The 26,468-nt window shown below is 39.6% G+C and overlaps 1 protein-coding gene across 6 annotated transcripts in view; it reads right to left on the bottom strand.

Moving 5' to 3' along the window:
- aopep (aminopeptidase O (putative)) overlaps positions 1-26,468 on the bottom strand; it is a 287,164-nt gene that overhangs the window by 158,884 nt on the left and 101,812 nt on the right. For 3 of the 6 annotated variants that reach the window (XM_055161429.1, XM_020932334.2, XM_055161428.1), the window contains exons 13-14: positions 25,205-25,248; positions 18,480-18,540 (exon numbers count right to left, since the gene is read on the bottom strand). In XM_055161429.1, coding sequence (XP_055017404.1) covers positions 18,480-18,540; positions 25,205-25,248 — 105 coding nt within the window. Of the gene's footprint in view, positions 1-17,799; positions 18,316-18,479; positions 18,541-25,204; positions 25,249-26,468 lie in introns of those variants that run through there. The other 3 variants (XR_008633214.1, XR_008633215.1, XM_055161430.1) reach the window with 2 other exon arrangements.

Raw genomic sequence — 26,468 nt, forward strand, 5'->3', positions numbered from 1 at the left:
GTAAAAGAATTATAACGCCAGACTGTCAATGTAAATGTCTGTGTTGATAGAATAATTTTAGAAGTAAAACTAACCTTGCATTTGAAGGATTTATAAGGAGCAGTGAGTTGTACTTCCTGATAGAAAGCTGGGCAGTGGCGTACTGATATATGAGAAAATAGTCCCTCAACATGCGACGATTCATGCGATGCAAGGTTAATTTTATTTCTAACATTATTCTATCAACACGGACATTCACATCAACAGTCTGGCGTAATAATTGTTTTGTTTCGGGTGGTTTGTGAAGTGGGTAAGACTGTTTTTAGTGGCAGGCTAACTATGGCCATTGACATGCACTAGCCTAGCACCAGCGACCTCTGCAAATACAAGGACTGGATGGAATATTTTAAAAACTGTCTCCACAAGTCTCCAACACTCTGGCTCACTAGGAAATTAGGTCCTATGTCTAAAATTCTGAACTGTCCCTTTAAGTTTAACACTTCGCTCAACGTTCCTGTGATATATACAGCAGACATATTACTTTTGTTACGTGTGTCCCTGATTGGGTAATGCATCTGTCAATCACGCCCATATGAACTCAGGGAAATTCAGCAATGACCAGACTCACATCTTTATAAAGTAATGGAGAAGTGCGTATTCTGGATTCCAGGCTACATCTCACTACAGACTAATTAACTGATGCAAATTTTGAGACTCCCAGGAATAAGATATTATAAGCGAGTTAAAATAAAAATAGATGGACTCAGTTTTTAGAAGTTTCGCTATTAACCAGAAGCCCGGAACAAGCGATCTGGTAAGTAAGTCCAGTTGTTTTTGTTTTATAATACTACAGAATAATAGAATTCCCAATTCAGAGCTGTGCAGAGGACAGAAAAGGCGACACAAGCACAAGGAGGAGGAAGAGGAGGAGACAGGACCCTTTAGACTGTCACAATGAAGAACACAGCAGAGGAATGGAAATGAAAAACGATTCATACACTCCTCTCTGCTATGATGATGGGCGATATAATTTTCAAGCAGTGAAATGATACAAGGTAAGTGCCATAAACAGAGACGAGAAAAAACAAAACTAAAAATGACTCATGACATAAAATACTGTATTCAAATGTAGAACAAATAGCATTCATTATTAAAGGGCCCATACTACGCTACTTTCTGATCTATGTTATAATGTTGTTCATCCTCATCACAAACATACCTGGAGTTTTGATTCATTCACAAATGTTTAACTGTTTAACTGCCTCAGAAACAGAAAACACAGGAAGTGCTCTACTGCATTTTTAAACCTCTGTGTTTGAAATGTGTGAATCAAACAAAACACAACTCGTTTATGATGAGGTAACAACGTTATAACATGGCTTAACGCTCTCAAGAGTAAATTTTGCGTAATATAGGACCTTTAACTTTAGCCTGATTCATCAGCTGGTTTCACTTTGTGGAAACCGTCTGACCTCACAGCATTAGGATTCATTCGCTCCACGATAAGCAGGTACTTTTTTATTTAACTAATCATTGATATTTGGTCGTGATGTATGTAATGCACCAAATCCCGTAGGAAGAAGGGCAATAACGTCTTTCCCCTTGATAAAATTCACCAAAACATTCTCTTTGTCCCAGCTTTAAATCCTCGTTCTTGGGAATCATTGCCAACATAGAATGTCTGTCTTCATCTACATCCATCTCGACTGCTTTGTTTACTGTTGTGCTGTACCACTAAAGGGACCCAATCAGGCGCTTGAGTTTGACGTCATGGCTTCACAGCTCTTCACTGATTGGTCTACAACTTTCAGGGTTCTTGCAAACAGTCTAGTGTATTCTGATTCCTCACCTAGTCACTGGAGAAAAATTAAATTGAGCAGAGACACTAGGTAGTGCCAGCTTGGACACCTTTACACTACTCTTCTAAATAAAAATGGATGATAATGTTTCAAGCTGCGGTAGAATATTTCAAGTTTGGTAAAATAATGAGGCTTTTTGAGGGCTACAACCAACTTTTTGTAGTTTTGTTATTCTTGCGCAAATCAGCATTTTCTGGTCCAAGTAGGGTTCAAACCACTGATATTTGGACTGGTGGGGGAAAATAATTCTTAAATATGTTCAATTCGATCAAAATCAGACAATATATCATTTAAATTTAGAAACATGATATTTTCCCATTGGGCTTATTATTACTCAACTCCCAACTGAGCCATCCTTCACGAGCTTTGAAGATGAGAAAGCCAATAAGCCAGTGAGATTAGGTTGGCCATTGAAGTCCACTCTGGTCTCTGAGAGCTGTGAAAAGAGCTTATAACCTGATTGTGGTGAATAATTAAGATACTCAGAATGCATAAGGTAAGCGAGGAATAACTTTGAACCACTGCGAACCGTTTAACATGAACTAGTTCTGTCTTTAATGTTTTTAAAACCGTAAAAATCTGTCTCAATCTTTAATGGTGAATGGCACCACTTTCAAGTCACTCAAAGCACTTTACATCAAGGAACGACTCACCCATTCACACACACTCATACACCAGTGTAAGCAGACACTGGGGGCGACGTGGGTTAAGTGTCTTGGCCAAAGACACAACAGCAACATTCATGCACCGCCAACCTGTGGGTCAATGGATTGAACTGCTCTACTAATAATGTTTCTGTCGAGGGTGGGATTCAAACTGCCAACCTTTGGATCAATGGACAAACACTCAACCAACTGAGCTACTATCGCCTTAAAAATAAACTCAAAATGATCTGACAAAACCTAAAATATAATAGTAGTATATATAGTAGTACATAAAAGTAGTGAAAATCTGAAACATCCTTGACTTGTTTCTGAATTGAGTGAGAAGTGCGGGATTGCAACCTTCAGCTCAATGGACAAACACTCTACTATCACCTCTACAAAGAGTAGAAGCTGAAGATGTAAACTCAAAATATTCTGACAGACAGAAAAAAGTATTGAAAATCTGAAACATCTTTGGCCTGTTTCTGAATTGAAATAAAAAATGCCAACCTTTGGACCAGTGGAAAAATACTCTAGCAGCTGAGCTACTGTCACCTTTAAAAACAGTAGCTAAAGCTGTGAACTCTAAATTATCTGACAAAGGCAAAAATAACAGGAAAAAAATATTGAAAATCTGAAACATCCACGGCTTCTTTCTGAGGCCCCATCCACACTTGTACGTATTCAAGTCGTTTTTGTTGCAGATACAGTGTTCGTCCACACTAATCCGATGGAAAACAGCTCCAGAGACGGAACGATCTGGGGCTGCCAGCTTCCACAAATTCATCTGAGTACGGATCTAATTCGGCACTGTGTCGGCGTCTGAAAATGTTGATATGTTGAGGTAGGAGCTCTAGTTGCCGTTCTTACTGGACCACTTCACTGTGACTTGCGCCTTCCTGATTCGTTGAGATCGTGCCATTGGTCATCCCACACTCTGAGCTGCCACGCTCGTCTTAAAATCCAATGTTACGTTCAGTAGACTGTTTTCACGCTTACCATCTTCCTCGGCTTGAAATCGGCTGCTGCAACTTCAGACACAATGCTCCACTTCCTTGTTTTTACCACCTACCTGACGTCGTGATGCCAGCCTTGTCACGTGATTAGCCTTTCAGGCAGGTTTCGTGTTACTGTGTAGATAAGGAAGGCTTTGATTGGGGACACAGAAATGATGTGTCTGGACACAAATAATTTCCGATACAGTGATATAATGATTCGTTTCAGTGTAAACGTAACCTGAGAGTGTGGGATTTGAACCACCAGCCTTCAGATCAGTGGACAAACACGCAACTGAGCTACTGCTGTCTTTAAGAACAAACTCAAAATTGTCTGACAAAAACTAAAATATAATAGTAGTACATAAAATCTGAAACATCCTTGGCTTGGAAAGTGCAGGATTCGAACCACAGCACTCGAAGCTCAAATATTATCCAACGAATGCAAAAATAATAGGACGAAAGTATTGAAAATCGGAAACATCCTTGGCTTGTTTCTGAATTGAATGAAGAGTGCGTTGGTTTTGTTTTCGGTGCAGAACAGAGCACATGACACAGCTCTGACAGTTTGGGTTGCGTGCATGTTTGATCATGCAAATTTGCCTGACATCTCGTCTCTGGAGTCGGTGCTGTGAAATCATTAGAACATGCTGCATCTGTGTGGCCCTCTGCACATTTGGATCATTTTATCATCAGCGGGATTACAGCAGATATTCCCTCCACACCGCACTCCTGATTTGAGACTTGCACGAGGTTTTTAAATACCAGACCATGTTCCTGCAGGGTATGGTGCAAATTAGAAGACAGGTTAGTTTTAGAGACACTGGTATTTCCTTTGACCTCATTGCTGCTGGCATTTAAGTTGAGTGACATTATTAGCATTCATACCAGAAAACTGACGATGTGACTCGCGCATCTGGATAAAACTTACCCCATCTGCTTTGGGCATGAAACGCACCTACCCAGGGCAATGGTACGTGCACTAAAGTCATTCTGATAACATTATTTAGACCACAAAAAGGCATATCTGGGTTAGTCTGAATTTTTGGAGTTATGAATATTTTATCTTGATTTGACAAGTAAAATTATCTATAAATGAAACAAGACCTTTTTGTGAAATTGTTAAAAAACAAAACAAAAACTATTTAAATAATTAATTCAACCTGACAACTTGATTTAAACCCCAGTTGCCTGGTACACTGACAGAGGTAAGGCTGCTGATTTGTGCCGTTGGGCCCTTCATTTAAACCACCGCTACACAGACCATTCAGATACTCTGATACAAGTGGGTCAGGTGTTTTACCCAAAATATGCGCCGTATGTAAAATCCTCCAGCTAAAGTCGTCCTGACCAAGACTGAAGATATAAAGATGGGTCCCTGGGCGCTGTACGGCAGTAACTCACTGCTCCTGACAGGTTGCCCCAGCGGCACTGGGTGAAGGATGGGTCAAATGCAGAGAATGAATGTCCCTCCCAAGGGATCAATAAAGTACCGTAACCTGACACGAAGCAGTAAACGCATGTGGGAGAGTTAAACTGCTGACCTTTGTTCAATTTAAAAGATCCTTCCACCTATACATTTCTATATGCATGTGCTGTGGTAATGCTGAATGTCCCTCCCCACTCCCCACACTTCAGTTTAAAACAAATACAGTTCTGTTCAATAAAGCATATGGACCAATCAATATGCAATGGTTTAAAATAAACAATATGTTCTTGCTCATTAAGAGTTCTGAGCCTGTAGTCCTGAGGGTGTGAATAGGCACTGCTCTGTCTGAGGCTTTGTTAGGCTTTTAACTGAGCTTTAATTTCACACAATCTTACCATAAAGAACTGACGTAGCTGTAACTCCACTGGGCGAGCTAATTTGTGCTGGTAAACAAGTCTCTTAAACATATAATTACAGTCACAAGCTAGCATTAGTCAACAGTTTTTCAGTTAGTCACCTAAACAGGACCATGACTCAGACTCGGACTTAATGACAAAACTGGTTGTGTTTGAACATTATGCCACAGACATACATGCCATTTGACATTATGACATACGTGACATTTCATCTTGAAAGGCAAGTTTTAGTTATAATAATAGAACAGAGAACAAAAGGTTGGTAACGTCACATATGAACAGTTAACATCCAGATAACTAGAGCATAAACAACAGAACATAACAAGTTCACCAAACTCTCCATCTCACTCCAAATCACTAAATCGGTGTCACTTCTGAGCAACTCTGTGACCTCGACCTTTTCTGCTTAGCTTTCCTCAGACTCAGCATCAGTTTCACTTAGAATTATTCCAGGCTTTCTGAATCCCGACAGGATAGTTTTGGTTGGCACTGAAGTCACTTAAATTAAAAATTTTCTGCAGTACAGAAGTAATGGTGCCTTCGACTGACATGATACCAAACAGGACGGTGGCTCTTTCTGCAGGAGACATGTGCATTAGAGCAAAGTGACAGTGGAACAGGAGAAATAGGAGTATAAGTTACTGGGACACAATACGAGGCTGTCAGTGTGACAATTTTAATATATAAATCGCAATGGAGTATAAAGCTACGTTCAGACTGCAGGGCTTAAAGCTCAATTTGTATTTTTATGTGAAATCCGATGTTTTTGCGAGGTCGTTCACATTTCCAATGTGACTTGTATGTGATCTCCACTGTGAACATTAAACGGCCCGAAAGTGTCCCGCATGCGCAGTGGAGGACATGATGACGTCAACTGCAGTGAGCGTGCTCTGTGTTTACAGAAGTTGTCCAAACATGGACGCGAGCATAGAGCACCTGGCGATTTTAAAGTTTCTCTTGTACCGGAGCCAGAACATGAACAACTTACTTGTTTTAAGGAGGAGATTGAGAAGGAGAAGGACGAGGTTTTTGGCCGTGGTGTTTTGTGGGGCAGTGGCAGTTGAAAGGAACGTGTGGATGCGCAGACGTAGCCAAGAGTGGTGAGTGGTGATGTGCTTCGCTTCAGTGACATGGAGTTCATTGACAATTTTCGCCTACTTCAGCACAGAATAGTGACGTTTGTGGTTTGTCGATAATGTGTAGGTCGGATGAATGCGCTTTGGCTGTTCAGACTGAAGTCGCATGTCAAAAGATCGGATATGTATCGGTTTCAGGACCACATATCCAAGTGTCCTGGGTCGCATTTGAAAAAAATTTTATCTGTGTCGTTCAGATTGTCATTAAAAGATCAGATACAGGTCACATAGGGGTCAAAAAATCAGATTTGGGTCACTTCAGGCTGCAGTCTGAACCTAAGTTGCAGGATCACCCAAACCGTGAAAAAAAGTGCAACTTATAGTCCAAAAAATACGGTAGTCAAACAGCAATTATTATACCATGACTCTGCAGTTTCAAATGCAATTTTATCTAAAAGTCTGATGCACAAACGTTGCCATTTTATGTAATAAAATAAATCAAAATCGTGTTGAAACAGTTGCCGCTGTGGAGTCCACCACACTACACTCCTCACCATGGTAACTGAAGTGAACCGGTAACAGAGGTAGTGTTTCCATGGCCACACATAGAGTTCAACAGTCTCACCCCGCGCTTCAGTGCATTACACAGAAGTCCTCCAGCAGAGAACGAGGGATAAAGAGCATGAAGGTGTGTAAAAGCAGAGGATGAGAACAGAGGGAGAGGTGAGAGGGAGGAGTGGAGTGGGCCAGAGAGGAGGGCGAGTGAGTGTTGGAGCAGTAAATTGGCATTGTGTAACAAGATACCTCACATAGTAGCTGTTGTACTTCCTGATCCCCACCAGCATTCCCTGAATAGCAAGGATTTAGTGTGTGTCAAACTGCGTCTTGTGTCCTTCTCTGAGAGGGGCACCTCCGGGGGGACCCACAGAACATACAGCTCGAGTTCACAAGTTGAGCTGTATAGTACTGCTAGTAGTTACAACTAATGCATAAGAGAAGAAAGAGACTTCATTTACTACATTATTGTATAAAAACGAACATAGCTTAACAATTTAAAAGTTGCTGTTCCTGATTTTTACTTATGTCTTAAAAACTGGAAAAACTTGTTCATTTTAAAGTTTGCAGTTGCCCAAAGTAATTCCATCCTTGTTATTCAGTGATGAAAGTAAACGCTTTTCACAACTCCTTAAGACCACTGCAGAGTTTCGCCAGACGGTAAATTTAACAACAACCATTATGCTAATGTGCACTTTCTGATTATCAGACAATAGAATGCTAGCTTCAAGGGTTCCCACTCTTTTCCACTGACAAAATTTCAAAACTTTTCCATGACTTTACAGTACCCTACATGTGTAGAACTGATCATACTTTTAGGGCTAATTTTGAAATGTTAACCTTTTCCACTCACCTTATGGTTTGGTATTATAGCTTTTTTTAACATTCAAAATACTGTCAGTGCATTTATTGTTGTCTCTTTTAAACAAAAGGCACACATGTCCGGAAATAATCATAATAGCCTAATGGGAACTTAACCAGAACGCTGTAGTTGAGTGAAAGAGAGACTAAAATTCCATGACTTTTCCAAAACTTTTGTAAATTGAATTTACAAAATGCCATGACTTTTCCAGGAATGGAAAATGACATTATCAATTTCCATGTCTTTTCCAGGATTTCCATGACGTCAAAAACCTGAGAGCTGCTTATATATACTGAGGCAAGACAAGATTTGCTCAAATACAGGGTAAAGCAAACACTGTCAAAGAAACTCAAGAAAAAACACAATTGATTTTCAACAAAAATGATGAAAGAAACTAACTAAAACCTGTTGGCTAAGGCTAGCACTTGTTTAAGAGCAAAAATCAGCTCGCCTGTTGTAGTTCCAGCCAAGTCAGTTCTCTATGATTAGATTTAAAGTTTAAAGATGCCTCAGACAGAGCACAGCCCACAGTTGGCGTCACACCCTCTGGGAAAGTGAACCAATGGAGACCAATCACTCAAAAGTATTCAGACACTATAGGGAGTCATTTGTTTAGTTGTTTATTGCTTTGGCTAATGCATCTCCATGGATGTTTTGCCTGCAGAAAAACAAGACAGATTTCTCCAAAAATCATGTTTAAATGAGGTACAATTCTGATCACTATTCTTTTTACATACTCTATACTACATAGAAATGTACTGTGAATAGGTGTCATCTCAGACGCAATTACACCTCTGCTTATAAACCACGTGCTTTTCTCCATGGAAATGTTATTGCTCTGGAATCTTCCACAGTATTCCACAGTATGGCATTAAACTTACCTCACTCCATGGTAATAAGCAGGTGACGCAACCAGGCCAAGTTACAAGTCAGATCTATGTAGAGTCCATCCCACAAGGTAAATGTATTTTTGAGCAATAAAAACACTAGGAATTAAGTTAATGCAATGTGGATATGTTTAATCCCACACTATGTAACATTCCCACGTAAGCAATAACATCTCTGTGGAGACAAGGAAATGGTGTACCCTTCACCTAAAAAGTTACTTACTGTATTTTTCGGACGATAAGGCGCACTTAAAACCCTTTAATTTGCTCCAAAATTTAAAGTGCGCCTTATAATCCACTGCATCTTATGTATTAATTCTGGTTTTACTTACTGACCTCGAACCGATTTTACGTGGTACACGACGCTCAAAAATCTGTCAAAATGTTTTAGTACGACTTTGGTAAGCCACGAAGCCAAACCGTTTGATGGATCGTAATCAGGAGCCTCGAGTAATTCACCAAGACACGGAGACAACGCCAGGCGACTTACACCATGATCTGCCAATGGATCATGGATGCCTGCGCTAAGGTGTCAATCTCCGTCCGAGCTTTTACAAAAGAATCATCACTGAACAGCTAAGTAACAGCAAAGAGATTGACTCGAATAATGACAAGATTAAGAATTTGATGAATTTGTGGAAGAGGAATGATCTGAAAAAGTGAGTTTATTGTTTTGTATTTTATGTGTTACGTCTGAAGAATTTTGAGATTTATTGTGAATGAGTTGAATAAAGTTTGACTTATCTGACTGTTTTGTTTCACTTAATGCGCCTTGTAATTTGGTGTGCCTAATGTATGAAAATAGACGAGAGAATTCAACATTATTGATAGTGTGCCTTATAATCCAATGAGCCTTATAGTCCGAAAACTACGGTAGATCTCCTTTAAACCAAATTTATGTCTGATGTAACTGTATGGACTGTAGATAATGCTATAACAAAAGTCTTGTACTTGTATAATACAGCCCCAGTTACTGTAAGCTTAAGCAGGGAGGCCGAGTATCGCCTTTCATTCTTCGTCTCACCGCCACCGCGAAGTGAAGGTCTGACCGTTACAAAAGCAGAATTCTCACAATTATTCTGTGCACTAAGGAGGTAATGTAATCCGCTGTCTGTAAAGCTTTTTGTCTGTGGGATTTAAGGTGGACTGGAGTCTTCACCCGAACACAGGTCTAGAGTTACAGCACGGGAGGTCCTCGGTGAAGAATGCACTGTGTCCTTGGAGTTATTTTTAAGGCAGCGATAAGTTGTGTTCTCTTGACATCACAACTTTCTCTATTCTCTATTGATCCTTTGCAGCTGATGTCACTCAAGACTTAATCTGAGCTTTGTTTTAAGACAATCTGACCGGAAAGTGACTTGGTTGGAATTACAATAGGTGAGATGATTTCTGCTCTTAAACAAGTCTTAAAGGGACAGTCCAGGATTTTGGACATAGGACCTCATTTCCTAGTGAGCCAGAGTGTTGGAGACGTGTGAAGACACTTTTTGAAATATTCCATCCAGTCCTTGTATTTGCAGAGGTCGCTGGTGCTAGGCTAGTGCATGTCAATGGCCATAGTTAGCCTGCCACTAAAAACAGTCTTACCCACTCCTCAAAACACCAGAAACAAATCCGTTATTACACCAGACTGTCGATGTGAATGTCTGTGTTGATAGAATAATGTCTGAAATAAAGCGTCACATGAATTGTCGCAAGTTGAGGGACTATTTTCTCATATATCAATCCGCTGCTGCCAAGCTTTCTATCAGGAAGTACAACTCGCTGCTGCTGCTGCTCAGACATAAATCCTTCAAACGCAAGGTTGGCTTTACTTCTAAAATTACTCTATCGACACAGACATTCACATCGACAGTCTGGTGTAATAACAGATTTCCTTTGAGTGTTTTGAGGAGTGGGTAAGACTATACTAAACTACGGCCATTGACATGCACTAGCCTAGCACCAGCGACCTCTGTAAATACAAGGACTGAATGGAATGTTTTTAAAAGTGTCTCCACACGTCTCCAACACTCTGGCTCACTAAGAAATTAGGTCCTATGTCCAAAATTATGGACTGTCCCTTTAAACAAAATTACAGCAAGCTAACTAGCATTATCCCATAGTTTTTCAGATTAACTCTCACCTTTTTCTTGACAATCAAACACCTTAAATCCATTTTGTATTTTTTGCTTGAGTTTTCTGACTATCTTAAAACTTTTTGAGAGTGTTTGCTAATGTATATATTGTCTCACCATTTTAACCACTGAACATTCCACCATAGATATACACGTAGAACACTCCCAGCGCGATGTCACTTCAAATTATCAGTAAAAAGAAAATGCATGTCCTGCTTCAACCCTGAGATATGGTCACTGGTATCACGTGTCTAATTTGGTCTGGGAATGTCTGGAGTGGGTGGAGGAGAATAGTGGACTAGTCTCAGTACTAGTACAGAGATACAGAGAGCGGAGACTCCCACAAGCCTGTACAAACACTGATGTCATTTATGGCTTCTCAAGAAAGATGAGACATGAGACTCTTGAAAGATGAGACATGAAACAAAGAAAAAAAAAAGGTTAAAATATTTTTCTCTAGTAAAATTGCAAATGTATATATATGCCAATGGTGATTTTTTTTCCCCAGTTATAATATCTTTTTGAAGGTAGTCAAATGTTAATGGACAGTAGATTGTGTTTTCAAATTATGATATAGTGTGGTTTATTTGTTATTTCGTAATATATCTTTGTATTTTGGTTGAATCTATTTAACATTGCTAGTTTTGTATATTGTTTATTTTTTTTTGCATTATATTTGGTCAAAATTTATCAAACACCTTGTTGTTTGCATGCCTTTTTTAATTTTATTTGAATCATAATTTATTTTTATTTTATCACAGTATACAGTATATTTCGTATTTTCGTATTTTTCGGACAATAAGGAGCACTTAAAATCCTTGAATTTTCTCAAAAATCGACAGTACACCTTATGTATTAATTCTGTTTGTGTTTACTGACCTTAAACCGATTTTATGTGGTACACAGTGCTCAAAAATCTGTCAAAATGTTTTAGTACGACTTTGGTAAGCTACGAGTCGTGTCCTTTAGTACGACAGCGCATAAGGAGAGAGCTGTTTTTTCAGCGCTTATAGTTTATGCAAATTAGTCATGTGGCTTTGAGTTTTGTTTCTGTAAAATGTAAACAAATGTGCACAAAGCTGCATTAAACACATTATTACTCAATGTATACTTAAATAGTCCTCTTAGGAAATAAAAAACAAATTTAAATGATCCACCCACATTCACATTAATAACACACATTCACTAAAACAGGGAGGCAACGCCGGGCGAATGCCTGGGCTAAGGGATCAGTCTCAAGTGTTGTCAGTTTGTTTTGCTTAATGCGCCTTTTAATCAGTTGCATCTTATGTATGAAAATAAATGAGAGAATTCATCATTACTGATACTGCACCTTATAATCCGGTGAGCCTTATAGTCTGAAAAATACGGTATTCTTCATAGTTTTATGTGGCGCCATATCGCCCAAGCAAATTGCCTGTGAATGGTTGTTTATCTCTGAATATCTTGGGACAACACTGAGACCTGATGAGTGAATTTTCCTGTATTTGTCTGTAGTGTAATTTAAGATGTACGTATTTATACAAGCGTACATATAAAGCTAAAAGAAAATACAGCTGTAGCTCTTGATTTCCTGAGGTTTTACTGGCTTAAAAACTTGAAAAACAGCACTAGTTCATTTTAAACAGGTTGGTCCAAACTTATTCCTCACTTACCTTATGAATTCTGAACATCTTCATTATTCACAGCAATGAGTTTGTGCTTTTTACAACTCTCAGAAACAAAAGAGGAGTTTGCCATTACGGTAAAGATAACAACAACAACAAACATGCCAACACTTCCTGATTTTCGGACAATAAAACGCTTTATAATTAGGTGTAGACAGTACACAGTGGATTTACTTTGACCTCAAGAGCCTCAAGATCTAACCTGACCTCAAGAGCTGCTTTTACAATAAATCTGTATTGAGGTGAGACAATTTATGCTTAAATACAAGGAGGGAAATGGGTACAGGATTTAAATATGCCTTTTGTGCACTTAAAAGGATAACTGATGTCAGCAAAAAGCCCCTATTTTTCCTCAAGTCCACATTACAGTCAAAATGGAAAGTCTTGTTAGCCAAAGTCTGTTTTACAATTCTCAAAATATCATTACATTACATTATTCTCATCCACATAGGACACTTACTGTAATAATATGCTCACTTATCCTGCTCTACTCCTATCAGCCAAAACCACAAGACAATTTTTCCACTAACTCTAAGCAAAACAGATGTCTAGACAGAATGTTACGGCATTAAATCTAAATTGTAAGGGGAAGTCCTTATTTAAACTGCACTATTTCTGCTCATATATATTATTGTACCGGGAGAGCGTACTCATCTAATCTGGAGTACTGCTAAAATAAGATAGTCATTCCACATCACCTACTCTGAGATTTCTGGATGTCATTGTTTATTATTAGGCTCTGACCATTTCCTGCCTTTCTATTTTACAGAAAAGTGTGATGGATTTAGAGATAGAGGAAAAAGGAAGTGACAGAAGAGTTTATACAAAGATGGAGAGAGAGTATAGCCAGAAAAGTTGGAGTGTAGTTAGTGTAGTGTAGTAAAAAGTAAAAAGTGGTGACCCTGGGTGAAAATACAACTTGGTTACTGACTGCGGATGTAAACAATGAATGATGCATGGATTTGAGTTTCTACAATATGATAGAGCTAAATCCAAGACACAATTCTGGATATTTGCAAAGAATAGACCTCAAAACATAGGGCAAATATTAATTAATCTTAAATAAATGTGATGGTAGGGTGCAAGAAACGCAATGTTCAAATTATTTAATATCGTCAACATAAAGCTTTTGTCACTATTATAGACTTATAGCCTGATTCATTCCCCGGTTTCACTTCGTAGAAACCGTCTGACCTCGCAGCAGTAGGATTTGTTCGCTCGACGATAGGCAGGTACTTTTTTTTATTTAACCAATCGCAGCTATTTGGTCGTGACATGTGTAATGCGCCAAATCCTGTAGGAAGAAGGGCAATAAAGTCTTTCCCCTTGATAAAATTCAACAAACATTATCTTTGTTCCGGCTTTAAACTCGACTGCTTTGTTTACTGTTGTGCTGTACCACAAAAAGGACCCAGACAGGTGCTTGAGTTTGACGTCATGGCTTCACAGCTCTTTGCTGATTGGCCGGTACGCGGTCTACAACTTTCAAGGGTTCTTGCAAAACATCTAGTGTATTCCGATTTCTGACCTAGTCGATGGAGAGAAATGAAATTGAGCGGAGGCAATAGGTGGCGCCAGCCTGACTAATAGACTTATCCATAGTGAGAAGATTAACCAACACTTTACTCATGAGTACTACACTCCAGATTTTTATTTACAGACCTCAGACCACTGCAAGAGGGAAAACCACCTCATGAATTACGACAACATCAGACTGTATATATAAATGGACAAAGCTAACCCGCTAGCTGACACATCCCAGATAGGACGTGAACAAAGAGGCAGTTCCAGCTCCATCGACTTTACATTGAAAAATTGTCACCCTCTCTCTGTAACTACTGCAGTGAGTCTTATCATTTTGGTCTTAAAATGTTCGTATTAACCTGCTCTACATGATCCTGGTGTGTTTATTTAGCTATTTTTTATATATACAGTTCCTATTCCTAATATGAAGTTTGACTCTAAATTTGCCCCGATAATTGCTCGCATCATGAACTTCATTTGACTGGAACGAAATACTATGAGTGACATCCACTTAGTCCCTTATGCCGGACAAACACTGTGTAATATTTTCACTCAGCCCCAGCTCAAACTGTACAACTACATTGCAGGGTTTAAAAGTTCACAGCTCACGATTCATATTTTCACGCTATGCCAACTACTTCAACAGTGCGAAATCCTCACGAGAGCAGCTGGATTTCAAACAGGTTTGATATTCTTATGACCTATGACTTCCGATCAGGAGCTGGTTGTGAGTTATTAATTGGTTCTCATTCCCCCATGTATTATGGCACACAAAGCCAAAACTCGTTCCGATCTCCAAAACAGTGGCATGAGTGAAAAATCGTCTCAAAAAGCTCCAAAAATTGCACAGTGTAAGCCCGGCTTGAGGTCACTTCTTTAGACAATCCATGGACAATGCTAGGGTTATAGGCACAGATAGCAACAAGTAGCATTGTTGGATCAGGGAGGCCACTGAAATCTGAAAACGGACTGTAAATCAGGATGAGGGGGCATGACAACTCTCTCACACCTGGGATTCAAAGTGATTCAAAGTGCAGACAAAACCGACAAGGTATGAAATTAATAGGTTTGTGCATAAGAATCTAAAGTATAATCAATACAGAAGACCTAATGAACTGTGTGATTAAAAAAATAAAAATAAATGATTTTGTAACACAATTTAAGTATATTTTAGTTGATTATTTTAATAAGGCAATTTCATTCTTACTTTATCTTAACTAATTGTTATACTTTTTAGTGTGACTCTATTGCTCAAATTCTTGTATTTTGCAGTTTCAACCCTGCCGTTTCCCCACTGCGGGACAAATAAAGGTCATTTTAGCTTATATTATCGCCTTACTTTTATAAGTAAATGTTAGAAGTTTTATTTAATAGTTATTGTGACATCAACCTTTCCAGGGACTGTGGGAAGAAACTGGTATTTTCACTAAAACCACTCTTATGACATTTTCTTTTATAAAGGTTACAGTTTTTTTGTCACTAATCAAATATTAAAATTCTATTTCTTCTCCAGTTTCTAAAATAATTGTTACTCTGAATAATCTCGAGCACTTGCATTTGTGAAAGATAAATAAATAAGTCTTGGCATTGATTGGCTGTGATCCTATTAGCGGCTGAGGACATCAAACGCCCGCCTTGTACAGTCCCATTATCGGCGCCTCCTCTCTCCCTGTCTCTCTCCACTTTGTTTGTCCTGGTCCTTCAAGTATCCGCTTACATCACTGCCGCTATCTGCAAAGGTCAAAGTTCACAGACGCGCAACTGCAAAGGGGGAGGGGAGGAGCAAGAGGGGGTAATTAATATCAGTTACCATGGCGACTGGAGAAAGCTAAGAAGCGGTCAGAACGCGAATTGATTGCGCGTGAGTGTGCATCTTTGTAATCTGGCAATCTGTTGTCCCGCTTGTCAATGTGCAATGATTTTGACTTGGGGGTGACGCACTGTGGCTAAAAAAGGACTACGATAAACACAGATAGGTTACACAAACATAATTTATTTTAAGGGGTAATTTTAGCCATGGAAAATAAAGTTTGTTAGTGTTTCTAATGCTGAAATAACACAGGGGCTGTACTTTTAAACTTGGTAACCAGAACTTCATCCTCCCAGAATTCTGTTATCCAAATAATGTTATGTCATGCAATATATTAACACTGTAAACTCAAAATAGCATGGCTTCATTGGGAATCATGTGGTTTTACTCAAGTAGGAGTAGGAAATTTTAGGTAAACAGGAAGATGTATTATTATAGTCACACAATGTTTTATTTTAACTCTCACTAATCAAGATAGGCAAAGTAAAACAGTGGCCAAATGGATCTAATGTATATGATTTTGTGAAGCTTCCACCACCTACTTGATGTTATTGTTTTGCCTGAAATGTTACACGGCCTCCATGAAGACAGGCAGGGGGGAAATCTGTCTTGTTTGATGCCACTGCGCCAAGTTATAGGTCGGATCTGTGGAGAGGTAAGCCTTCTCAAAGAACAAATGCATGTTTGTATGTTATTCTTTTATTACTAATTAATAGGGATGTAACAATAACCAAAATATTGTGATATCGTACCATCAAAAGTCTCACAATAATATCGTGGGCTGTCATAATAAATTGAATTACAAGTTTCTTTGCTTAAATGCATGGTTTTATAGTAGCGACATCTTAGAAGCACAGGGAACTCCATATCCCATGATTCATTTCAGTGCAGATAACATGAAGAAATATGTTTTTGACTTAAATTCTTGGGATTATGATGGAAATAATTCACATCAAAATCTTGTCTAGGTATTTTAAAAGCAAAAAAGTGTCCTATCTACAATTATATCAGCCTCTGCAAAATATCGCAATAAATACCGTTCCGTGAGATGCATATCATGATAATATCGTACTGAGAGATTTGGATATTGTCACATCCCTACCAATTAAAACAGCTATTTAAAGAAAGATAGGCAAGCTTAATGCTATGCTATGGAACATTCTGGGCACAACAATAACATATCTATGGAGACAAGCAGGTGGAATGCAGTCCCACTCCCACCAGAAAAGTTACATATTGCACCGTTACGTTACAGAGACAGTCCAGAATTTTGGACATAGGGCCTCATTTCCTAGTGAGCCAGAGTGTTGGAGACGTGTGGAGACACTTTTTTAAATATTCCATCCAGTCCTTGTATTTGCAGAGGTCGCTGGTGCTAGGCTAGTGCATGTCAATGGCCATTGTTATCCTGCCACTAAAAACAGTCTTACCCACTCCACAAAACACCCGAATCAAATCTATTATTATGCCAGACTGTCGATATAAATGTCTATGTTGATAGAATAATGTTAGAAATAAAACTAACCTTGCATCGCATGAATCGTCGCATGTTGACGGACTATTTTCTCAACAACAGCAGAATTTTACTTTGCCGGTAAGAAAGGTGGTCAGGAAGTGCAACTTGCGGCTGCTGCTCAGACATAAATCCTTCAAATGCAAGGTTGATTTTACTTCTAAAATTATCTATCGACACAGACATTCACATCGACAGTCTGGCCTTATAATTGATTTGCCTCAGGTGTTTTGTGGAGTGGGTAAGACTGTTTTTAGTGGCAGGATAACTATGGCCATTGACATGCACTAGCCTAGCACCAGCGACCTCTGCAAATACAAGGACTGGATGGAATATTTAAAAAAGTGTCTCCACACGTCTCCAACACTCTGGCTCACTAGGAAATGAGGTCCTGTGTCCAAAATTCTGGACTGTTCCTTTAATTTACATTACACACAGACAGTATTTAGTTGTGGGCCTAGTAAAAGAGGATGCCATTTTAGTTTATGTTTCAAAGCTGAATATTTAATTTAGTCAAGAACACACATTGTCCCATATTGTCTCCATCTCACTCAACACTCACAGCTAAAAACACTCATATCACTGCTCTCTCTCACACTTTTTTTTTTTTTTTCCATTTTACCCATCTACAGTGCAGCAATAGAACCAAAAGTCACCTCACCCTCTCCATTTCCTCGAGGACAAACTGTGTCTTCTCTTCCTTCATTGCATCTACTTGCTTGGATCAGGCCAGGGTCTATCTATTCAATAAGCTAGTCACTACACCTCACCCATAAGTCATTTGTATTTGTCTCCTGGTTAAATCTGCTTCCAAACGCTGATATTTTGATAAAACTGGTGAAGAATGGCTCTAAAAATCAGTATTGTCTTAACTTTAAATCTAACAGAGCAATAGAGCGGTGGAGTTTGCCGTGCTGTCAAGGTCAGTGGGGGATTTGGCTGAACCAAAAGCAAACAGGAGGACCAGAGGAGTCGAGTAACCCTTTAGAAATGGAAAGATGATTAAACATTGAGTGAAAACGAAGACTCTGTGCTATGCAGCTAGTACCTTGTATGGATTATGCATGGTCATACTCAGCTATGTGCAAAGCTACATTATATTAACATACCATTATACCTAAAGTTAAGAACAAAAAGTGCTCATACCGTTGGAATTCCCGGACGATCGAGCCAGTCAGCATAAATCGAACTGAGGGTGAGGCCTTTTCTGGAACACAGTAAAACCAATGTTAAATCAAAGGGAATAATTTTTCATAATAATATCGGAAAAATAACTTAATATTTGATTTAAACATGCAGTCAAACAAACGATAGCTGGGTTTCACATGACGTCACAGGGCTACGTTTGTCAGCGCGTGAAATCAGATGGAGGGCAGGAAGTGAACTAACTGAAGGAAGCTGTTGCGTCTTTGTCTGGAAAACACCGATGTGTTGTGTAGTTTACGGCTGAGCCAATCATTCTATCCGAGAGAAGGAAAAGTGATTTTTTAGAGTACCGAAGATAGTCGTCCACAAAGGTCAGAAATGGGAAAAGCTGACAGAACAACGCCGTAAAAAGTGGATTACAGACCTATGTTTGCGGTCGGGAGGAGCAGAATCCGCAAATGCTTGTGTCTGCAGTGACCACTTCATCAAAAGTATGTTATAAAGATAAATTGTTTTTTGAGGTTTACCTAAACATAAATGAATCATTAACAACTAACGGCTAACGACGATTGTTGACATTAAATAGTTGGGATAGATCGGTTACTGCCGATACACTGCAGTTTTTTCCATAATGGTCTATACACATACAATAAGAGAACACTCACCCAAACTTAGACCAAATGATAATCATCATGTAGGCATTTTGCACAAAGGTTGTGAACCCATCCACTCACAAAAAAAGTTACATGCCTACAAACTTTTGTACACCTTCATCTGTTGTCTGGTGTAGAACAATGTCTGGAGAACTAAGTAATTTGTGATATCCACTGCCTCGATTGTCGGCACATCTTTTACTTCGGTCGAAAATTCCCTCATTGCCATCAGATAGGGTCACGTCACGTCAACTGCTCGTACCTTTGCCTTGTTACTGGCTCTAAATCCTTACAATAAGAACTCTTCTCCATATCTGTATTCTCCATAGCTGTGTTTGTCGTGTTTGTCTTCACTTCCTGCCCTCCACCTGAAATTTGTGCGTCATCGTGATCACGTGACTGAAACCCTCCTATTACAACTCAACCGGGGATACCATTATCTTCTGTAATCCACTGAGGACATCATTTTGGGTGATTAATTTTGGGTTGGTTGCAAGCTGGATATAGTAAAAGGATCTGGCAACCCAAAGTAAGGGGCTGATTCTGCTTTCATCATCTTGAGAACAGAGAGGTAATGTTTATTAAATATTGAAGACAACTCATGCATTTATGACCTTTAAAGGTGCATTATGTAACATTTCTGGCAGGGGGTCTGCCACCTGCTCATTTCCGTGGAAATGTGCTTTGTTGTTATGTTGCTGTTGGAAATACGGCGTTAAACTTGGGCCTGCCTATCTCGCATGAATTTCTGTGCAGGTGTTTTAAAGCTTGAAAAACATGCATTTTACTGTGAGTGGGGTTGCCTGACCTGTGATTTGTCCCCATGTTGTCACCTGGAGTTGTGTTTTGTTTCATTCGCACATATTTAACACACAAACCCTGCATATTTAGGCTCTCAAATAAAAAAAAACACTCTGTTCTACATTGTGATGTCATGTGGTAATACAGAAAGGGCTCCACTGTGTTTTTAAATTTCCAAGCTCTACTGAAAAAAAGGTAAAAGGTAGCTGGTAATCTGAACTACCCCTTCAAGACATCACAAGGTAGAACAGAGCATTTTGAGTTTTGGAGATTTAGACAGACTATTAATAAAGGATTACTCAAATGTGTGAATGAAACAAAACACAACTCCAGGTATTTTTGGTGAGGTAATAAAATATTAACATATGCTATTACATTCTTTTTTCAGACCAAGACACACACAGTAACACAAAGCAGAACAGGAACAATTCAAATCGGCCATCTCTGACCACTGTAAAAGAGAGAACCACATTATAGATTGGGCGAACATCATTGGGACAGAGGAAAACAAACACCATTGCTGGATTAAAGAGGCAATCAAAATACGGAAACATGCCCACGGGACTATAAACCGGGACGGGAGGGCATTTTTACTCTCACACACCTGAGATACTGTCCTGAGGAAGTCGGACTGCAGATGGGGCTGTCGTCCTGCCTCCACTGGTAGGAAGACAGCGCCAAAACTTGTTTAAATCAGCTGACTGGACACGTCACAGCAACATCACGTGACCACTCTGAGGAAGACCACTAGTGAAAAGTCGAAACTACGGTATCAGGTATGAAAACAAACTCTTGGTCTGAAAAAAGAACCTAATAACATAAATTATCCAAAATTAAATGAACCTCATTGAACCAAAATACTAACATAACTAAAAGCTCACATAAGTCAGCCGTTAATATCATTGCCCCCATTATAGTACTGTATGAATGTTACTACTACGAAAATGTATGTCTGGGAAATTACTGTGACGTTCACAGTTGACTTAAGCAAAACCGGACACACCCACTCACTCTACACAGCAAACGTATGAGCTTGTACGTGGATTACAAAGAAAAACTGTAGAGCAAATTGTCATATATCATTCACAATGCAAACAAAGTGAACAGCCACACAAATACGGCATTGGCTCAAGTACACATGCAAATCCCTACCTTCCCCCCATCATCATCAATTCTGCCTGCTTATAGGAAAATTCCACACTTGAGAGCCATTTCGCCATATTAGTCTTGTCATGTTCTGCCAATTAAATGGGAAAAATACATTCTTTGTGCAGTGTTTTTCCTCTAGTGGTACAATCATACTTGCTTGTGAAATACAGACATTTTTGTAATTACGACTTTTCCTAATGAAACGTTAGGGCCACGGCATTCGTTTATGAATGGGTACAAGAGTTCATGGCAATTATTAGCCGTGGTGTAATGACTGGGTTCTCTTAAAGCACAAACAACACGGAGCAGTTCAGAAAATGTTGTAAATAATATTTTATATCATTACACATCCGTGAACAGTTTTGAAGGTAATTATTCTGGAAGTTGCCGTGGGCTCTGTGATCGTCATTTGGTTGTATTATTTAACATGGGGCTGCTGATCTCGACAGCAAATAAGTTCTATATAGACGAGAAATATATTGGATGATCAATACATCTTGCCAATATTTGCACTTTTTAGCTTATCGCCTTAAAGGTGCACTGCGTAACTTTTCTGGTCTGCCACTGGAGATGTTATTGCTTTGCCTGGAATGTTAAACGGTATAGTATTTAAGATCTATTCAGGATTTATTTCATTACGGGTCTTTTAATTTGAGAAAACGCCATAGGATCGCACATTTCTACTGTTACTCGGGCCACCTCTTCACAGATCTGACCTGTAACTTGGCCTGATGACGTCTCCTTGGAGATAAATAAGTTTATTAACATACTGTAGTAGAACATTCCAGCCCAAAGCAATAACACTGCCATACAAGCAGATGGTGGTAGCCTGATTCATCAGCCGGTTTCACTTCATATCATTAGGATTTGTTCGCTCGACGGTAGGCGGGTATTTATTTTATTTAACCAGTCGCTGCTATTGGGTTGTGACATATGTAATGCACCAAATCTCGTAGGAAGAAAAGCAATAACATCTTTCTCCTTGATAAAATTCACTAAACATTCTCCTTGTTCCAGCTTTAAATCCTCGATCTCAGGAATCGTTGCCAACACAGAATGTGTGTCTTCATCTACATCGATCTCGACCACTTTGTTTACTGTTGTGCTGTTCCACCAAAGGGACCCAGACAGGTGCTTGAGTTTAGCATCATGTCTTCACAGCTCTTCGCTGATTGGCCAGTGTGCCGTCTACAACTTCCTTCCTTCCGTTCTTGCAAACCATCTAGTGTATTCTGATTCCTGACCTAGTTGCTGGAGAGAAATGAAATTGAGCAGAGGTACTAGGTGGCTCCAGCCTGGCTAAGATGGTGGACCCTCAACCAGTACATTTACGCAATGCACCTTTAAATCTCCAGCACAGGTTATTTAGTTTCACCTAACACACATAATGCTTCATTTGAACACTTTAGTGGAAGGAGATAACAGCACAAACCCTAAGTGTGGGTAAGTTTACTGTAAATTACATTACAGCATTTGAGGAAAATAATCAAAATTGCTTAATTGGTTAATAATAATAATTTGAAAAATGTTATAACTGGCCCAAAAACATTGCCAGAGCTGACTGGCCATTGGATGCTCACAATAGTAAATTTTGCGTAATACAGGACCTTTCAATATAGTTGCTTAAATGTAAATTTGATCACATTAGTATATTTTTTAATCAGAAATGTGGTCAGTGCCTTGGTGGAGGTCTGCACTGTTATAGGGAGAACAAACAGTCAAAACCCACTGACTCAAATAAAAGTCATTGCATATTGGCTGAAGGTAATCCTGCATTCAGCTCATAAGAGAACATCTGCTGCTCTGATATGGAGACACTGCATGGCCGGATTACAGCGGATTATGTCAGCATACTTTCTTGTGTGGCAAACAAAACCTTAATACACTTAATACATCACCTGACCTGTCACACTGTGGGTAATAGGACTAAAACACAAATGCGCTTTGGTCCCCGGAGAGCACGAAAAGTCCCACTCGCATTTTCATGTTGCTCCACTAATCTTGTTTTAATCTATCGGTTATTACCTTAATGGCGTTTGGATGAGAAGCTACTGCTGTTTGATGCCTGGAAAATGTTGGTTTCCTGTTAGGAGCAATCAATAACAACGCTGTGAAGTTAAAAATGTCAGCTCTCTCTTCGAGTGTGTTGTTTACTAAAATAAGCATCGGACACACAATATCGAGCGTAATCAGGAGTGCTCTGGACGTGGCTTGGAGCAATGGTACTTCCACAATGACGGAGAGGAGAGGGGCTGGAAAGTCAGGCTGAAGAGGAGGTTAATGAGCCAATCAGAGGGAATAGAGACGTGAATGATGAAGCGTGCGCAGGGAGGGAGAGTAAATTGGAGAGGAGGAGAGCAGGAGGAGCAGATATCCTCTTACACTGGATTACTGCGAGAGTGGATGGGAGCGCTGCTGCTGCTGGGAGCCATGCTTTCACAGTGGGACATATGCACTGTAGCAGAACCAAAGCCAAATTAGCACACGCCCAAGAACTAATTTCCTGTATTCTCCCAGACATTAATGAGAAAAAAACATAATTTTGTTTTAAAGTTGGGGCTCCAAGTTTCAGCTATTAATGAGAAAAATCTATTTAAAGTTTTTTGCAGAATAAACAGGTTTGTTTTTTTGGGTAGTTTAACTGTGCCGATGGCACAACACAAACATTTAGAAAATACTTTCTTTGGGAATATAGTAATAACAAAAAAGTGTTGGATTTATATAGTGCTTTTGGGCTCTCTCATTTGCATTGCATTATTCATTCACTGTCCACAGGTAAGCAATAATGTATTAAGCTCAAAAAGTGCTTCACATTTACTTTTCATTCACTCCACTTTGTGGTAGCCACAGCTGCCCTAGTACAGACTGAAGAAACAAGGCTGCCAATCTGTGCCATTGGCGTCTCTGACACTCACACACTATAACTACTGGGTGACAGAAGCACAGAGATCCTCTGATCTGAAGGCTGGCAGTTCGAATCCCACACTCGACATAAACAGGAGACAGTGGCTCTGTGGTTAGAACAGTTGTCCCCCAATCAGAAGGTCAGATGAAGGTCAATTCCTGCATGAATGATTGGTGGTGGTTGGAGGGGCCAAAGGCGCAGATTGGCAGCCTCACTTCCATCCCTCTGTCTCAGGTATCTTACCACCACTGAGTATGGAATGACTGAATAAAGACTATGGAGCACTTTACGCCTTACAAGTGCAAAGCATTATTATGGGCGGCAGTAGCTCAGTTGGTAGAGCATTCGCCCACTGATCTGAAGGTTGGCGGTTTGAATCCAGCTCTCTACATAAACATCACAGGTTGAGCGGTCAGATCCACTGACCCACAGGTTGGCTGGTGTGATTCCAGCTCCCACAGATGAATGCTGCTGTTGTGTCCTTGGGCAAGACACTTAACCCACCTTGCCCACAGTTTCTGTGTACACTGGTGTATGAATGGGTGAGTGGTTGTAAAGCGCTTTGAGTGCCTTGAAGGTGGAAAAGCGCTATAGAAAATGTGACCATTTACCATGTGTCATTGGTAGTGCTAAGATCCACTGACCCACAGGTTGATGGCTGATTGCATCTTCCACAGATGAATGCTGCATACTGGTGTGTGACTGGGTGAGCGCCTACCTTGAAGGTAGAAAAGTGCTAAATGTGCCTATTTTGCATTTAAATACTAGTACTGTGTAGTGAGGTGAACTTCTAACCTGGTTATCAGACAACCACTAACTGTGGCTTTACAGTTCCAGGGCTTTTCATTCAAGTATTATCATTAGAGCAAAACGTTTTAGCTCATATTGTGCCATAATCTCAGTGCTGAGTGCCAGAAAAAAGCACAGATACCCTCTTTGACATTATACATTACTCATAAAAGACGCATCAACAGGGGGTGACATGGAAACATTTTCTTAAACCCAGAATGCTAATTATGGTGCCAGGCATCCTTACTTTGAGCTATCAGAACATTTTTGTCCAAAAATAATGAAAATATAAATTAGATTCTACATTTTAATTAATTTTTCATGTCTTCATCTAATTGCTCCATAGCTCCTCATAGTACTTTCAGGAGGAGGCATGATTTATTATTAACCAATTAGCCCATGGCCATTAATCATTGTGACGTACATACCTCTCAATGTCAGGAAAGGTAAACAGCACCATTTTCAGGAAGTCCTATCCAAAATAGAGAGACACAAACAAAGGCGTGTTAGCATGGGCCGACATGGGAGCAGAGCCAAAGAAAGAGAAAGGCGTAACTGATCTGGAGACAGGGGGCCAAGGTCAAATGGTGTTTATACTTGATCCATTATTTAGAGTGCGGACAGCAGCGAGTGGTGAGGAAACAGGAGCCAGGTGGAACTCATCCCATGTCAGACACAAACAGGTCCAGGTGTGATCCCTCAGCTGTGCAGGCCCAGAGGAGCGGGCATATGCTAACGGCTAACACGCCAATTTAAGAAGCAACAGCAGCTGTTTTAGTGTGAACAACAATTCTACTGTGAAAATAAATGAAATTATTTTGTTGACGAAATATTGCTCACCTTAGAATCCTACTATCTACAAGTTTGTCTGTTGCACCTTGTGATGTCATGTGGTTTTTTAAGATTCATACATTTTCACTAAAATCGTTTGGATTATTTTAGCCCTGGAATTGTCAGTAAAAGGATTACTCAAACATGTACAAATGAAATAAATCACAACAGCAGGTATGTTTCTGGTCAGATTATAGCATTATAACATGGCTTAAAGCTCACAAGAGTCAATTTTGTGTACCGTATTTTTGTGACTATAAGGTGCACTGGATTATAAGGCCCAATATCAATAATGTTGAATTCTCTCATCTATTTTCATACATAAGGCGCAACGGATTATAAAGCGGATTAAGCGAACCAAACGGACGACATTTGAGACTGATCCCTTAGCCCAAGCATCCACGATCCATCGGCAGATCGTGGCGTAATTCGCCCAGTGTTGACTCCCTGTCTTGGTGAATGCGTATTATTAATGCAAATGTAGGGATGATGTGATGAACAATAATATTTTAATTAAATTAGGGCAGGTGGCGGTTTAACTACTCAAATAAAAAAAGCGGAGCAATACATGCATCATGAATTTCGGACTTCCGGTCATTGTGCAATGCATACTGGGAAGGATTTTCCAAAAAAGTGAGCATCAAATCTCAATGTTTGTTTTCCCAGTGGGATGTGTCTATTGACAAAGCCAGTCTTTTCTAATCTTTTGAACCATATCACTTTTGTTTCTGGTTCTGATATTGTCACATTTTAGTTTTGGGATTCAGACATCATAATTGTGTGGTTGTTGGATGTCCTAACACCAGAAAGCAGATGGTGGGCAGGTGAGGTTTTGAGAATTGGTCAAAAACCGTGGGTGCA

This window comes from Boleophthalmus pectinirostris, unplaced genomic scaffold (genome assembly GCF_026225935.1).
Source record: "Boleophthalmus pectinirostris isolate CB_2022bp ecotype Guang Dong unplaced genomic scaffold, ASM2622593v1 HiC_scaffold_4, whole genome shotgun sequence".
In the NCBI taxonomy this organism is placed as follows: domain Eukaryota; kingdom Metazoa; phylum Chordata; class Actinopteri; order Gobiiformes; family Gobiidae; genus Boleophthalmus; species Boleophthalmus pectinirostris.